The 15,470-nt window shown below is 33.5% G+C and overlaps 1 protein-coding gene across 1 annotated transcript; it reads left to right on the top strand.

The window, feature by feature from the left end:
* Positions 1–1,108: 1,108 nt before the first annotated feature.
* LOC137402814 (protein rolling stone-like) lies at positions 1,109–13,952 on the top strand. Its single transcript, XM_068089321.1, has 6 exons — positions 1,109–1,293; positions 2,314–2,435; positions 5,001–5,114; positions 8,684–8,886; positions 10,387–10,542; positions 12,359–13,952. The coding sequence occupies exons 1-6, from the start codon at positions 1,109–1,111 to the stop codon at positions 12,380–12,382; spliced, it is 804 nt and encodes a 267-aa protein (XP_067945422.1). The 3' UTR covers positions 12,383–13,952.
* The last annotated feature ends 1,518 nt before the right edge of the window (positions 13,953–15,470 follow it).

Below are 15,470 nucleotides of genomic sequence, written 5' to 3'. Positions count from 1 at the left end.
AGAAGAGCAACGCAGTTGTGAAATCATAGCTGTTCATTTGACGCAGAAAACTAGCACTGTTTTAGCTGTTGTCTATTTTTTTTTAATTAATTCTGTTTAACTATACACATGCTAGTTTGTTTTGTCTAACAGGCAAGTTTATTGCTAGTAGTTAGTTATGTTATAGAAGATTAACTAAAGATATAACAAATGAAGAGTTTGGTTCAGTCTTTAGATTGCCTTTCTATTGAATATAAATTCTAAATTCCTTTCTAAATTGCTATTATATAGTTAGTATTACTATGTACTTCATTTATTATTATTTTTGTACTATATTACTATTATTATTGTTATTATTAGTATTATTATATTATTATTACTATTATTATCATTATTAATTTATTTCTATTATAATTATTGACAAAATTAATATCCAACTTTTCTGTACTCTCAAAGTATTGATTTGAGCCTTATCAGTGCAAAATATAGCACAACTGTTTCAGATTTAAATAGTAATTTCTAACGGTTTTTACCCTATTTCTTTTAAAATGATTGAACTGTAAAAGAAAAAATCAAAACCAAAATTAACCAGCCAGTGGTGTTCAACCCTGTAATATATTTGATTATAGCAACTGCATAGCTATATCATACGATTTTTCAAATTTCAACACATACATCTAACAGAAGTTCAATCAAAGGCATGTAGCGTTATAGCTGTGCTAACAAAGAATTAATTTGAAGTAGCGTGTACATTGACTATAGCAGACACCTGGCTATATTATACTTTTTTATCATGCTTCAATACTGTTTTAATGCAGATGAAAGAAATTGCCTGAATGCTAAACTGGTTAAATCTAAATAATTCTCAAACAGCTTGAATTACCTAGTTGTTGTGTCACACATAAACAATGATGTCAAAGCGTTCAATAACTTTTCAGTCCTTGACCTTTTTGCTTACGCATGTTTAACACCAATGAATATGTGAAGCATTTCTTTCCTACATAAGTGTATGCTGATTTGTAAATTTGTGTTAATCATTCATGTGTAACACTGAATGTTCCGGAAACAGATTGTTCTGCAATAACCTTTACTGGTACGACCCACTTCAGTTTTTAAGTTGGAGCAAAACATGGGAGAAGGCAAAGAGTGCTCTGTACAGAGTTTTCTCTTCTCATCTAAGGAATCCTGGCGCCTCTACTCTTCAGAGTATAGAGCTAGCAAAGTCTGGAGGATCTTCTACCTGCTTTGGAGATGGTGCTGGGCTATCTTTTTTATCTCCTACGTCATATTTTCTGTTGCTGCCGACCACAGCTGGTGAGAGACTTTAACCCTTTTTTTAAACTCGTTGTGGTTGTTGATTTCTCTGCCTTCTCTACAGCTGTCTTATTCTTTCAATGATTTTATAAGTAAATTAAAACTTTATTTCTGTGTCTTCAGTATCAAAGGAGTTTAAAGAGAGCAGATTCAAACCTAAAGATGAACTTGCACTAAATTTTTAGTACATTCTATCAGAAAATATCAATATTTTTCTATCAATTGTGATTGTTTTTGATGTTTAAGGTGATCTGACTGCCAGAATGCTTCAATTAACATCAATAGACTATATTGCAATTAAAATGCCCAAGTTGAGCAAAAGTACAATTATGACATCTATAGTTGCAAAAACACCTATAGAATAAAACTTTAAATCGAACGTAATGGCTGTTATAAACTATAGCAGCGATAACACCTTTTTATTTCGAACGTTTGAATCACGAGCAAGTTTTGTCAATTTTAATTTTAAAACATCCTGACAGGCAGATCACCTCAACCATCAAAAATAATAGCAAATGATAAAAAGATACTGGTACTTTCTGATGAAATCTACTAAAAACTAAATTCAGTTTTTATAAACTAATTGTATAATAGATGGCTATGGAGTTCATGCCCAATAACTGATTGCACAGACTACTTTATGTATCAAGCTAACATTAAATTTAAAAAGTAAGCAGCTACATAAATATGTTTGAAATTCTACTTGATAGTAAGTTGCTATAATCTTTCGCTAAGCCCAAATGCTAGAATTTTTCCTTGCCAAAGCAATAAAACTGTTCAAAAGCATTGTGTGTATTTGATCGTGTCAAGAGTTTGGTTTGATAGAAATATGTAAATATGTAAAATTGCTAGTAGACCAAATCTGTTTAAGAAACCAATATACTGACTGTATGATAAGGATTATCTACCTACTGTCTTCAGTTTTTTAAAATTCAAACTAACTCTGTTACTACCAAAAAAGAACTACTTTTTCTTCTTAAAATCTAATATTTTACTGAATTCTGTCTATACTATTATCAGGTATTTTAATGAGAACCAGAGAGTGAAATGGTTCATCTACATGACTAACTGGGGAATACTGGCTTTCACCATTGCTCAACTAGTAAACGCTATTGTCTCTACAATTGGTTTAACGATCCCAGGTTGGTAAAATCCTTAATTTGTAAACTATATTCCAAGTAGGCGAACTGTACTTTAGGACGGAAAATTGTATTTCCGGAAGCTGCATTCCATAGAGGTAAAATTTACTTCAAGTAGGTGAGCTGTATTGAAGTTCATTGAATGCCATTCAGGGTAGATGAACTGTGTTCCAAGTGGGTAAACTGTGTCCAAGAAGTATATTATTTAGGCGCACTGTACCTCAGGTAGTTGTACTAGTTCACCATTTATGGCTTTGCTGTAGCCTAGTTCCTGTACAGCCTCAAAGGTATCCCTATATTACCATAAATTAATTTATTGTACTCTAATCCTTACTCACACACTGCATAGCCTTTGAACCAATTAATTATAACCATAAATATATAAACCTATATATCTATATATATTTATGATTATAACTTACTTAGTTGTACCAGAGGCTGATGACATCGATATTATTCAAAGATTAAATAATAAATTTCTATCATGTATCAAGTAAAGCATTTGAACTACTGATAGATATCGTAGAAGCTAATTTATTTTTGTTTATATAAAGACAAGTTTCAAGGAAGTGGCTAAGAACTAGTAAAAGAGGTCAACTCAAAGAATAAAAATTAGACAAAAATTAATTAGAAAGTTTCTAGGATGCCTTTAAAATAGAAAGTTTCAGTAAAGCTTTTAAAATATAAGTGGATACTATAAACCCTATTTCTTTTCCTTTATTTTAGTAAAGTTTTAAGGAAAACAAAAGAGTAATAGATATTAACTCAAGGAATGGGTCATTCATTTTAGACATTCATAGCTTAACAGCTATCTTATTATACACTCTAATTCTATAGTGTTGCATATTAGCTACGAATAAACCGAGTTAATCACTGTAGCTGTTGTTACAAAAATCTGTAAGTCAGATAGCAGAAGCCATTTTAAGATCAAGATTACACGAACAAGTTTTTCAACTGTAGCTGGTACATTTGGTCAGGTATTTGGGTAGTTCAATCAAAATAATATGTACAACCATGTCAATGTACAATTATGTACAAGCTTGTCAATCATGAGTGTCATATTATCTAAATACTGTGTTATTCAAAAATTTTGCTATCCAAATATTGTGTTATCCAAATATTGTGTTATCCAAATATTGTGTTATCTAAATGTTATGTTATCCGAATAAAATATGTACTCAGGAATGGCATTGTGTGATATCTACACAATAAAACATTTACCGGATAATTGTTTGTTACAATGATACAATCATTACTTTCTAAAACTATTAGGACAAACTACATGTACTAAAAATGGTTTAGCCAAAAAATATAGACCCCTCTTTGTCTATTTTATGCGGATGCATTATGGATGGTAGGTAAGACTTACTCATTTTTTGAGCTCTAACCAGTAAATCAAAAAAGCATTCCATAAAGTAGTTATCAAAATTTGAGCAAATGTATGCTTATCTAGATTGGAGGAAGAACCTTAATAATATCCCCTTACTAGTCAACCAGTAATTGCTCCTAAACTAAGTGCAGATGGAAATGCCTGTTTTATTGTCCTCAAGCCTCAACTGTTGCATACCTTTTCATTCCACATTCAAGTGCGATTTCAGCTTAACATTTATGTCATACTCAGTTTACAATAAAAATGTGTGTTGATATAGATGTCATTGCAGCAGTGATCTTTATAGACTATGTATATAAGAAAATTCATGGTAAAGATTTTTTTAATGTGTAGAAAATTTAAAAGTTTAAAAAGGTCAAAAGTTCTTTAATGATGTATGCACTTGTGAATGTTATATTCTGTTTATATACGTCTTGTTATATTCATGTGCATGCAAGACATTCAAATAAAAACTCCCAAAATATATTGAGAAATATCACGTTATCTTTGAATAGGCCACACAAGGGCTAATTATGAAACCATATTTTGGTTTTTCCCTAATTCATAATTCACTTATCTGCACTCACAAGGACTATAAATATTTTGTTTTGAGACATAATATGTCCCAACACAATAGGTATTATGTATTGCCTGTTTTAAACAAAAGGTAATATAATTAAGCATACTTAACAAAAACTACCCAATAATTTCAAATAAAAGATACTAAAACATGCCCACTAATAAGAACACAGATGTATGCCAATATGTAAGTAGGCTGTTTCTCTCCATGCACATCAATCCCACTAAAATAAATATTTTTTAAAGTTCAAACAAGCTTTTAATAAAATACATATGGATGGTTAAAATAGTAGATGTACATTTTAAGTTTGCAACTGACATATGCACTCGCCAAAGCAACAATGAAAGGTTTGAAAATTTTACCAATTTACAATTTAACAATTTGTAAAATGTAAAAAATTATTTTTAGGTTTTTACTATGTTAAGGTGCTCTCAGTGCAGTCTGTCTGTCTGTCTGTCTGTCTGTCTGTCTGTCTGTCTAGAGTAGTAGAAGAAAAAGTGTTTTGAGTCTCTTATTATAAAATCTATTGTTATAACTTGGTGCAAGCAGCTACTACGTTAAAAAATCTTATCCATATTATACAATAAATCTTACTATATTGAAATCTCCACTTTTATAGAAAGTTCTGAAGAGGTCAAGTGGTATATGAAACTAAACTGGGTTCTTTATGAATTCTCCTGTGCAGAAACGATTGTCATCAGCATCATGTTCTGGAGTCTTCTTTATTACGATGGTAAGTAGACTGAGATTACCTCACAACTAAGTCTGTGTATACTGTCTACTGTTCATGACATAAATTCGATCAAATAAATGTCAGTATATTAGAAAATTGACATAAATATAGCCATGGACCATCAGAGCCCAACCAAAGACCAACAGAGCACAACCAAAGACCAACAGAAATCTTAGCAATTCAATTGAAAATATAATTTTTGTTTACAAAAAGCTCTTAAAAGAAAGTTGATTTTGAAAGATCAACCCACTGTACCTAAAGGTAGTTGTAGCCAAGCAAAGCAATAACTACAGTGGTGACTTTACGGACACAAGCGAAGACATTTTTACTAACAGAATGATTTAATTTTTACTGACGACATTGTTCATCCACCTGTCTGAAGTGACAGTTTTAGTTTGGGATAAAAGATGCTTTATACATGATTTGAACCCACAGCTTTCAGTTTCGTAAGCATAACGGTAGCATTTATGCACCAGCCAGTTGGATCAGATGTGGCTGAGTAATTATACAGCTGCTCTCAGCTAATCTCACTGTCAGCTGAGAGTAGACAGCTGTAGCTGTAGCTGCTTACTCAGTAGCTGTTCACCTTTATTGGCTCACCCGACGATCTCTTGCATAATACTGGACTACCGGAGCACTCATCTCTACTCTAGTAAAAGCCGTATTTGTTCGTCGACAGCGACAGGCAAAGGTCATGATAAAAGATTGCTTCTCACAACATTTGGGATGGTAGAGCGGTACTCTAACACCTGTGCCGGTCAATCGGTTTCTGTCACTTCAGAGTAATTGTGGAGAAGTTATGCTCTCTGCTTCATTGGCACAACTGTCTTACAGCTCGGATAGTTACTGCAGCTACTATTTTGTCAATTATAAATGCGCAAACTGCGACACCATGCAGTAGATTGGAAAAAACAACTATCTTGTTAGCAAAATAGATTTGTGAAAAATAAGACTAAATTTTTGTCATGCGCATTAGCCATTTCGAAAGCAATTTGTGGTGAAAATTGCCACAACTTTTATACCTGTGTATCCTACTTTGGCAGCTAAAATTTTGACTGGTTATTAACAACAGAAGTAGCAAACTTATCGCACGAAGTCATTCGGAATACAGAAATGACAGGAAGACTATGCGGTTGTAGTTATAAATTGTCAAGTTCAGAGCAGTGTTAATTTCCCACAATTCATCTGTGTAAGAGGATAACAATGCACGGCGTTCTGGTTTCCATTGATGACATGAGAATGTAACCAGAAACCATCAACTAGTCCAATTTGCATAATATGCTCTCATAGAACAGGTGCGAGTAGAGTATAGAGTAGAGTACCATAAATCTAGCGCAGTTTACACCCACTTCACAAGCAGCCTATACAATCTGCCATAAGATCAGATATGTAAATTTGCGGCCATTTACAAAGCTTTGGTTAAAGATGAATTTTTCAATTGTGCGAGTTGTGTTTATCAAACCTAATAGTGAGTAGTTCACATGGAGAGCAATCCAAGACTTCCAGGGGTGTGCTAATTTATAGCTCTAAGCCATTTTATTTATTGGCAGTTTAACTCCTGCAATATCATACCAGTCGTAGTACATGTAGTTGCATACCTGTGGTTATATATTTTGAGGCAAATGTCTGCATAGTTTAGGACAAGGATGAAAAGTTCAGAGGCAAACACTAGGAGTAACTTCTAGCTGAGAGCCTCATTAGCTGAGTAATTAAAAATGAATGGACACAAAATTTTTGTACATTTTATCAGAAAGTGTGGGTATTTTTTTATCTTTTGTGCTTGTTTTTTATGTCTTCGTGATCTGATTGTCAGGATATCAAGTTTAAAATCAATAAAACTTGATCACGATTAAAACGGTTAGGACAATCGAAAGTGCGATTATGAGGTCTATACTTGCAAAGAGACCAACAGAATAGAGACGCTTGGTGCTGTAACTTGAACCCAATAGCCGATATCAACTATAGCAACGATAATAACTGGTGACATCATTTGCACGTTTTTTTCTTTTTAGCGTGTTAATTGCAATCAAGTGATAAGATTTTAACCTTGAAACATCCTGGCAATTGAATCGCCTCAAACATAAAAAACAATTGCAAATATAGAAACATACCAATATTTTACGATAAAATCTACTAAGATTTTGTGTAAATTCATTTTAAGTACTTAAGTAACTAACATGTTAAGTGACTGAGCGCTGCATGGAAGGTAGATGCACCGCTAGCGGTACCTACATGTAAGTTTTAGTATTTTTGAGAAGTTTGCCTGAAGTAGTGGACTATTCTGAAAGAATTTTCTGCATCATTAGTGTGAGGCATATATCTTTGCACATCTCAATGTGCTAGGCTTAACTTAAAGCAAGTTTTAATCTGTTTTGGCGTTCAAAAGAGCTTGAAAGTGAAAGCAGTTTCATGAAATGCAAATTAGTTCTGGTTATTAATGATGATGATCGTAATGATTTTTGGTTTATTAGAAATCTAACTAGGGTAACAGACCAATTCGTTCAAAAACATTTAGTCTAAGGCTGATCCGTCCAATATACAATTTGGTCTAATAGCAATCAGTCTAAAATTTATGAAAATATAAGGATAAATATACAAAAACTTAAATCAGAGAGTCGTATTTAGTACACAAGCTAACTTAACAGAAATATTATTAGATTAAACGTAAATTCACATCATTTTTACAAAATCACAAGTTTTATTGGTCTTAAACTTGAACCATCTTGGCAATCATATCATGGAAACATCAAAAACAATCACAAATGATAAAAAATACCCAAACTTTCTGACAAAATTTATGAAAACTTTGTGTAAACTCATCTTTAATTACTCAACTGGGGAAGCTCTCAGCTAGTAGTTACTCCTAGTACCTGCCTCTCAACCTTCTATCCTAATCCTAAACTATGCAGACATTTGCATGAAAATATATAACCACGGGTATGCAACTATTACCACTGGTGTGATATTGCAGTAGTTACACTGGCAATAAATAGAATGGTTTAGAGCTATAAATTAGCACACCCTGGAAGTCTTGGATTGCTCTCCATGTGAACTACTCACTATTAGGTTTGATAAACTGATAAACGCAACTTACGCAATTTAAAAGTTCATCTTTAACCAAAGCATTGTAAATGGTCGCAAATTTACATATTTGGTTTTTGCTATGCTTTGCATAAGCAGACTAACTAGCAACATAATTTGCTCAAGCTGGTAAAGTAACATACAGAAAAACCTTTATTTAAATGCCATGGTGCTGTATATTTTTTAAATTTCTATAGTGGCATTCTATTAGAGAAGGCATTCAAATAGAGGTTTTACAGTAACTGGCACTGTAACTTGCAATGTGACAGCACTTGGCAGTTAGAACTTTTTTGTATTTGACAGCATAGGAAGTGTCGCTCCACACTCTCTGTATTGTGAATACCCGATACTTATATGAATATTGTGTATTGCTTTATGTATTTTCTAGTTACATAATAACTCAACAAAATATGAAGTTATTTTTTGTTACTTTACATTCTGCAAGGAGCACAGTGTGAGCCCACTGTCCAACTGCCTCCTTTCTGCAGGTTATCCTCTGTCCATAGACACGTATGTAGACCATGGAGTCAATGGACTTCACGTACTTCTTGACATCTGGATCACTGCAATGCCGATAAAGGCCTTGCACTTCTACCTCCCAGCTTTGTTCGGACTGAGCTATGTTATCTTCACCATAATTTATGACTATGGTGGTGGAACTAATGCCCAGCTTGACTCCTACATATACTCAGTGAGTGTAATCTCAGGCTCTGGCAGCATCAGACGTTTAATCTCTTTATTTTAGAGCTTGAAAACTTTGATCTAACTCAAAAATCATACCTCTTTCTCCGTAGTTAAACAGCAATTTAAAATGATATTTTTCTTTATTTTCTAAATAAAAATGTATATAGTTTTTGGTAAAAGGATTAAAAAAATTCTGTGTTTTGAAAATGTATTGAAATCATAGAGGAAAGTATGTGTCTATGATGCATTGAAATCATAGAGGTAAGTGTGTGTCTATGATGCATTGACATCATAGAGGAAAGTGTGTGTCTATGATGCATTGACATCATAGAGGAAAGTGTGTGTCTATGATGCATTGTCGTCATAGAGGAAAGTGTGTGTCTATGATGCATTGACATCATAGAGGAAAGTGTGTGTATATGATGCATTGACATCATAGAGGAAAGTGTCTGTCTATGATGCAATGACATCATAGAGGAAAGTGTGTGTCTATGATGCATTGACATCATAGAGGAAAGTGTGTGTCTATGATGCATTGTCGTCATAGAGGAAAGTGTGTGTCTATGATGCATTGACATCATAGAGGAAAGTGTCTGTCTATGATGCAATGACATCACAGAGGAAAGTGTGTGTCTATGATGCATTGACATCATAGAGGAAAGTGTGTGTCTATGATGCATTGACATCATAGAGGAAAGTGTGTGTCTATGATGCATTGACATCATAGAGGAAAGTGTGTGTCTATGATGCATTGACACCATAGAGGAAAGTGTGTGTCTATGATGCATTGACATCATAGAGGAAAGTGTTTGTCTATGATGCATTGACATCATAGAGGAAAGTGTGTGTCTACGATGCATTGACATCATAGAGGAAAGTGTGTGTCCATGATGCATTGACATAATAGAAGAAAGTGTGTGTCTATAATGCATTGACATCATAGAGGAAAGTGTCTGTCTATGATGCAATGACTTCATAGAGGAAAGTGTGTGTCTATGATGCATTGACATCACAGAGGAAAGTATGTGTCTATGATGCATTGACACCATAGAGAAAAGTGTCTGTCTATGATGCATTGACATCATAGAGAAAAGTGTGTGTCCATGATGCATTGACATCACAGAGGAAAGTGTGTGTCTATGATGTAGTGACAGCACGGAAGAAAGTCTGCTTTGACGATGTGGTGACCTCATTTTTTCTCAGCGTTTCAACCGCAATCAAGTTTTGCCCTTTTAATCTTGAAACATTTTGGTAGTCAGATCATTTAAAACAACAAACAAAATATCAAATGATAAAAGAATCCTAATTTTGCAGATGAAAATTTATAAAATTTGACATGAATAACCATTCAAGTTTTTTTAGCTAGTACCTTTTAGGTTTAAAATTAACTATCTTATGGTTAAGCTACTATTAGACTGTAAGGCATGGTTAAAAGCATAAAAAATTATCCTGTGATCTTAGAATTGCACACATCATATTACATCTCAATGACTGTTCACTGTTATAGCTGCTCGACTGGAGCGAGAGCCCAAAAAATGCTGCCATATACAGCGCTGGTGCCATCCTTGCTGTAATTGCTGTCCACTTCATTCTTTTCGGACTTTTCAAATTCAAAATATTTCTCTACAAAAGAGCAGCTACTGGTAGCAGAGTGAATCTACAAGTGAGTCAATTAGCAGTCAAGCCAGATTATGTCTTGTACAATAAAGGAACAATATTATTTTTAAAGTACACACTGTTGTATATGTATTATGTTTTATTCAATATGATATTACTAGCAAAATGGCCGGCATTGCACAGGTATTAAAATAGCTTACAAACAGTGGCAGGTAATGTAGTTGTCATTGGCTAATTTGAGTAAGCTAGTATCCATATAGCTAGACTTACTAATAAGAGCCGTGAAAGCAAGCTTTAGTGACGTTACGCATAACACAGCTTTGTATATTTTAACCAAGATAATGATCCATATCGCCCAATGAATTTAAGTATCCCATGTAGCCTGATAGGTTATCTTGTCACCTTGTGAATGGAAGGTTACGAGATCAAATCCTTTGCTAGATTAATTTTTCAATGCTATATTTTAATCACTATAATTAGACATAGGGTACACAAAAAATCCTAAAGACCGAAATACAATCACTGAAATTTATATAAATGTATATAGATGTACTGTGTATTATATATATAATATAATATATATGATATGGTATATGAGACTGATATTGATACTTTCATATGATATTATGATGTATTATAAATATTTAAATGATATTATATTAATACCATATATTTTTATGTGATATTTCATACCCAGTATATATTTTTACATGATAAGGTAACAGAATAATTACATTTATATATAGCTTAAGAGAGTTTCTAATTGTTATATGAAATATGGTAAACTAAATCACTCCTATAATGTTCTTTAAACTTTATGATTAAAATTGGAGAGCCGATTAGAACAACTACCTTTTACTCAGGTGGTTGAATTCATAGACCAATCATTTCTATTACAGTAAAAACCTTTTCTTCAGTGTTTAATGCCTTGAAGCCTGGTCTTGCGTATACAAGCAGGTTCCAGGATCCTAAACTGTATTACACACATTAACTCGGCTATTAGAGCACAGCTCCTTTTGAACTAAATATCATTTTAAACCTTTAATCTTGAAGAACTTAAAAGAAATATTAAAAATCAAATAGTGTAAATAATTCTTTTACACTCTTTTAAAGAAGTGAGGCTTTGGATATAACTAAAGCTACATAATGGTTACAGTACACCAAATATGATAGGGTGTGTATATTTGTTGCAGATAGAAAAACAAATGGTTTTTAGTGTAAAGCTCTGGTTGCTGGTAAGAAGAAGCTTTCTACTTTGATCTGCATGTATTTCTGAGTTTTCATTATTGAGAACTTGTGTCACTAGTGTGTCACTAAAAATTAAACTAATTATCTGTCAACAGCAATACTTTATTTTTCAGCCGGTTTAAAGTGCCCCTCAATATTTTGGCAGTATCTCTAAAAAATAGCAGTTCAATTGACTTCAATTTTTGGAATCGTCCTGGAAATGTCTTAAGTAAAAAGCGGCTGAGATTTCATAATTTTATAAAAACTGAAAGTAGAGAAAATAAAACTAAACGTTGAAGACGAATTTTCTTGGGTGACGGATCTGATAAGAAACACTAGCGATGACTATCTTTAGCTCAGTCATCAAACTGTTAACAGTTTCAGTGTGGTAAGTGACAACATGTAAATGTAGTATATGTGGTTAAACATAAAAAAGTAAACAAAACATTGTTAAATTATGCAAAAAATGTGATTGTAAAATCCTCTTATTAGCCTCAACCTGATTTGATGTTTTCATTCAAGCACTTATGAGTAGACAGTGACAAGTTTTTATAGAGCATATGTACGTGGAAATAGTAATGCGGAGTTGTCTTACACTACTGATGAGATCAGACAACCATTAATAATGTTTGCAGGTAGTACCTCTCGCTGAGAATTGAGCTGATGATTGTAAAAAAGGATCGATACGACAGCGTAGAGCTGGGCAGCTATTAGCCAAGAGAGAAAGCAAGCTGACTTGATTGACCTTATCACCACCTACAATACAGCTTTAGGGAATGGCGTAAAGTATTTTATGAAGCCTTGTAACATCATGATTTCCTGTGAAGTTTATGGAAGCAAAATTATTTAGGTGTTTATAAAGATACATTGTAAAAGCAGAAAATATAGGAGCCTTGTAGGTAACGGTAAGCTGTGAAGAAGAGAAAATTATAGATCCTATTGGAAAACCGCTGTTTCCGATTGAGTGAGTATCCGGTTTGACTCGCTGATTTCTTGTGCTGTCATTGTTACGTAGATACTACGTGTTGTGTTGACAATGATTATAAACTAATGCACCTTCCATTCAACCAACCAGGGACTCTGAAGTTAAGGGTTGTGGGAATGAAAGAAAGTGGGAATGATGAGTGAAGAAGCAACAACATTTATTATTCTATCTCTCGAACAAAATTAAAAGTATACTACACTGCAACTATAGCCTAACTATAGCTAACGAGCCCTATGGTCCGGAGTATATACATACATTCAAACTATAGCTAGCGAGCCCTATGGTCAGGACTCAGGAGTATATACATTCATGGATACTAGAAAGGTTTAGTTGGATGGTAGAATTGGATATATTAGGACATGTAGTACCGTCTAATAGTAGTTGGATATACTATTAGACGGTACTACATGTAGATGGATGGAACTTCAGTGCAAACACGCAAACAACATCAGTTTGGGTTTTTATGTTTTCAGTGAGCCGACTAAATTTTATTGTAACAGGAAACAGCGGTTTTCCAATAGCATCTATAATTTTCCGTGAAGAAGTGGTCCAATTAAAATGCTGCTTCATTTTTAAAAGCTGCTGAAAAAGTGCTTACTTTCAGAATTTCAAATGAATTTGTGTGTTATATATAATTATGTAAAGAAAGGTGAAATAGTAGCAATGGTACTGACATAACAGAGCTATACAACTTACCTGTCAAATTCTCACTACAAGTCACACTATGACTTTTTTACAATGTTCAATTTTTTTGCCTAATAATTGTTTATATTTGTTTATGTATATATTTCAAAAAGTCTTTCCAAAATAACATGCCAGTTTCATATTTCTATTTTCTTCTAATTTTTATATTTATATGATTTGTTTCACTAAATAACAAGAAAGTAAACTTGTTACATATTTTATGTGTTTCCCCAAGGAATCATTAGCATAGTAGATGTTTGCATTATAATGACTTGAGTGCAGTATTTATGATATAGACAATAGTTTTCTAGTCTTATAGCTAGTACTTTAGCTAACGGCTTGCTATATGTTGTAGTTAAATAGCTGGCCATGTTTTATAGCTGAATAGCAAGTCATGTAGGATAGCTAAATAACTATTTATGTCCTACAGGCTACAGCTAAACACCTAATAATATATTACAGCTAAACAGTGAGTCATGTCTAATAGTTAAATAGCTATTCATGTATTATAGCTAAACAGTCAGTTATGTATTATAGCTGAATAGTGAGTCTTGCATTATAGCTAAATAGCTGGTCATACATTATAGCTTTGCTAGTTGGTATCAAAATTTAAAGTTGTTAACTATATGTTAACTGCATGTTAACTGCATGTTAAATGGTCTAATAATCAAGTAATCTAATTTTGTGCATGTAGCTTCTAAGTTTATGTTAATATAACATAATTATCTAAATATGAGCAAATGATGAATGAGAAATATAATACATGCATATCAACTAGTATCTATGATTACTCAAAACAATAGAGTTCATTATGTGGGAAACTTCCAGATCGGCTACATATAACGGCGGATAACCAATGATATCATGGCAGACCATTCTTAAATATCTAGGAAATTTCAACAGAAACAGAACCAAGTTTATGAATCCTGCTTAGCAACGGTCTTGCATCTCTTCATGAATCATAACTCTTATTTTGCCTATTTGACAAAAAACCTGATTAATAAGTAAGAACCTGAATTTAAAATAGTTTTGCAAATCTTTCATGATTCAGCATAAATAACGTGTCTAGAAGTTGAGCGAAAATGTTCCTTATAACAAAACTAAAGTAGTAGTAGCCAGCCAGCCACTGCTTGACTGTACCAGCATCTAGGGTGCACAGGTAATTGAATGTTAGAAAAAAACACTGCAGGTTCATTTTATATTTTTAGCGCCATTCTCAAGGATAGGGAAGCCTAAACGCCCGCATGCTACTTTAGGTCCAGTGCAAACAGCACTTTTCTGTAAAAGAAGACAATTTCCAATCTAACTCCCTTCTCATTCCTTCAACCTCGGTGATAGACTACTCTAGTGTATAGATACAAATAGTATTGCTTTTTAAAATACTTCTGCTCTTACATGCAGTGCCGCTCTTTGAGGTAATGTAAATGTAATGTAAGCAATTCCTCACAGATGGAGTTTGATATCTGCTTAGCTTACAGCAAGCAGAGGCTGTGTGAGTGTTTTTAAGAACATTTTTGCAAAAATGTGACTCTGCGATCTTGACAAGATGTGTCTGAGTCCAATAACAAGGAGCCTCAACGACTGGAGACACGCCTAGTTGCATAGAGCACTTGAGGTTGGATGTCATTTCTGTCACCAGTGGTGGCCTAAAAATTGAACACCAGCATATTATTTGCATGTTTGGGAATTGAACAACCTGTTGTTTGCATGTCAGGCTTTCTAGACCGATAAACCACGGCCGATCTCCTTTTACAGGTAGTATTTTTCTTATAGGTACTACTGGTCTCACAGGAATCACAACTCATAAGACATATTACTCCTCCCAGATGAATTATTGGTTTTATAAGACAGTATTAGACACACGGATACTACTACCGTATCATTGGTACTCTTTCTCTTACATGTACCTGTACACTCATAAATCCTACTGCCCCTAGTGCTCTATTGTGGGACTAACACCGACACAGCGATATAGTGTGAACAGGCTTTTACAAAGTTAGAAATTATACCTTAATCTTTTGGCAGTTTGACAGCCCATCGGAAAAAGGATAGACCAAGGAGAGACAAATCTGTAAGTT

This window comes from Watersipora subatra, chromosome 8 (genome assembly GCF_963576615.1).
Source record: "Watersipora subatra chromosome 8, tzWatSuba1.1, whole genome shotgun sequence".
NCBI classification, from domain to species: Eukaryota; Metazoa; Bryozoa; class Gymnolaemata; order Cheilostomatida; family Watersiporidae; genus Watersipora; species Watersipora subatra.
The sequence above is the reverse complement of the archived record's forward strand: the minus strand, read 5'-3'. Positions and strand labels throughout refer to the sequence as shown.

Bases quoted from the DNA above. Each gene is read 5' to 3' on its own strand.
- LOC137402814 (XM_068089321.1), top strand. From the start codon at position 1,109: ATGGGAGAAGGCAAAGAGTGCTCTGTACAGAGTTTTCTCTTCTCATCT. The intron at 1,294-2,313 runs GTGAGAGACTTT...TACTATTATCAG, and splicing joins GTTGCTGCCGACCACAGCTG to GTATTTTAATGAGAACCAGA. The intron at 5,115-8,683 runs GTAAGTAGACTG...TCCTTTCTGCAG, and splicing joins GAGTCTTCTTTATTACGATG to GTTATCCTCTGTCCATAGAC.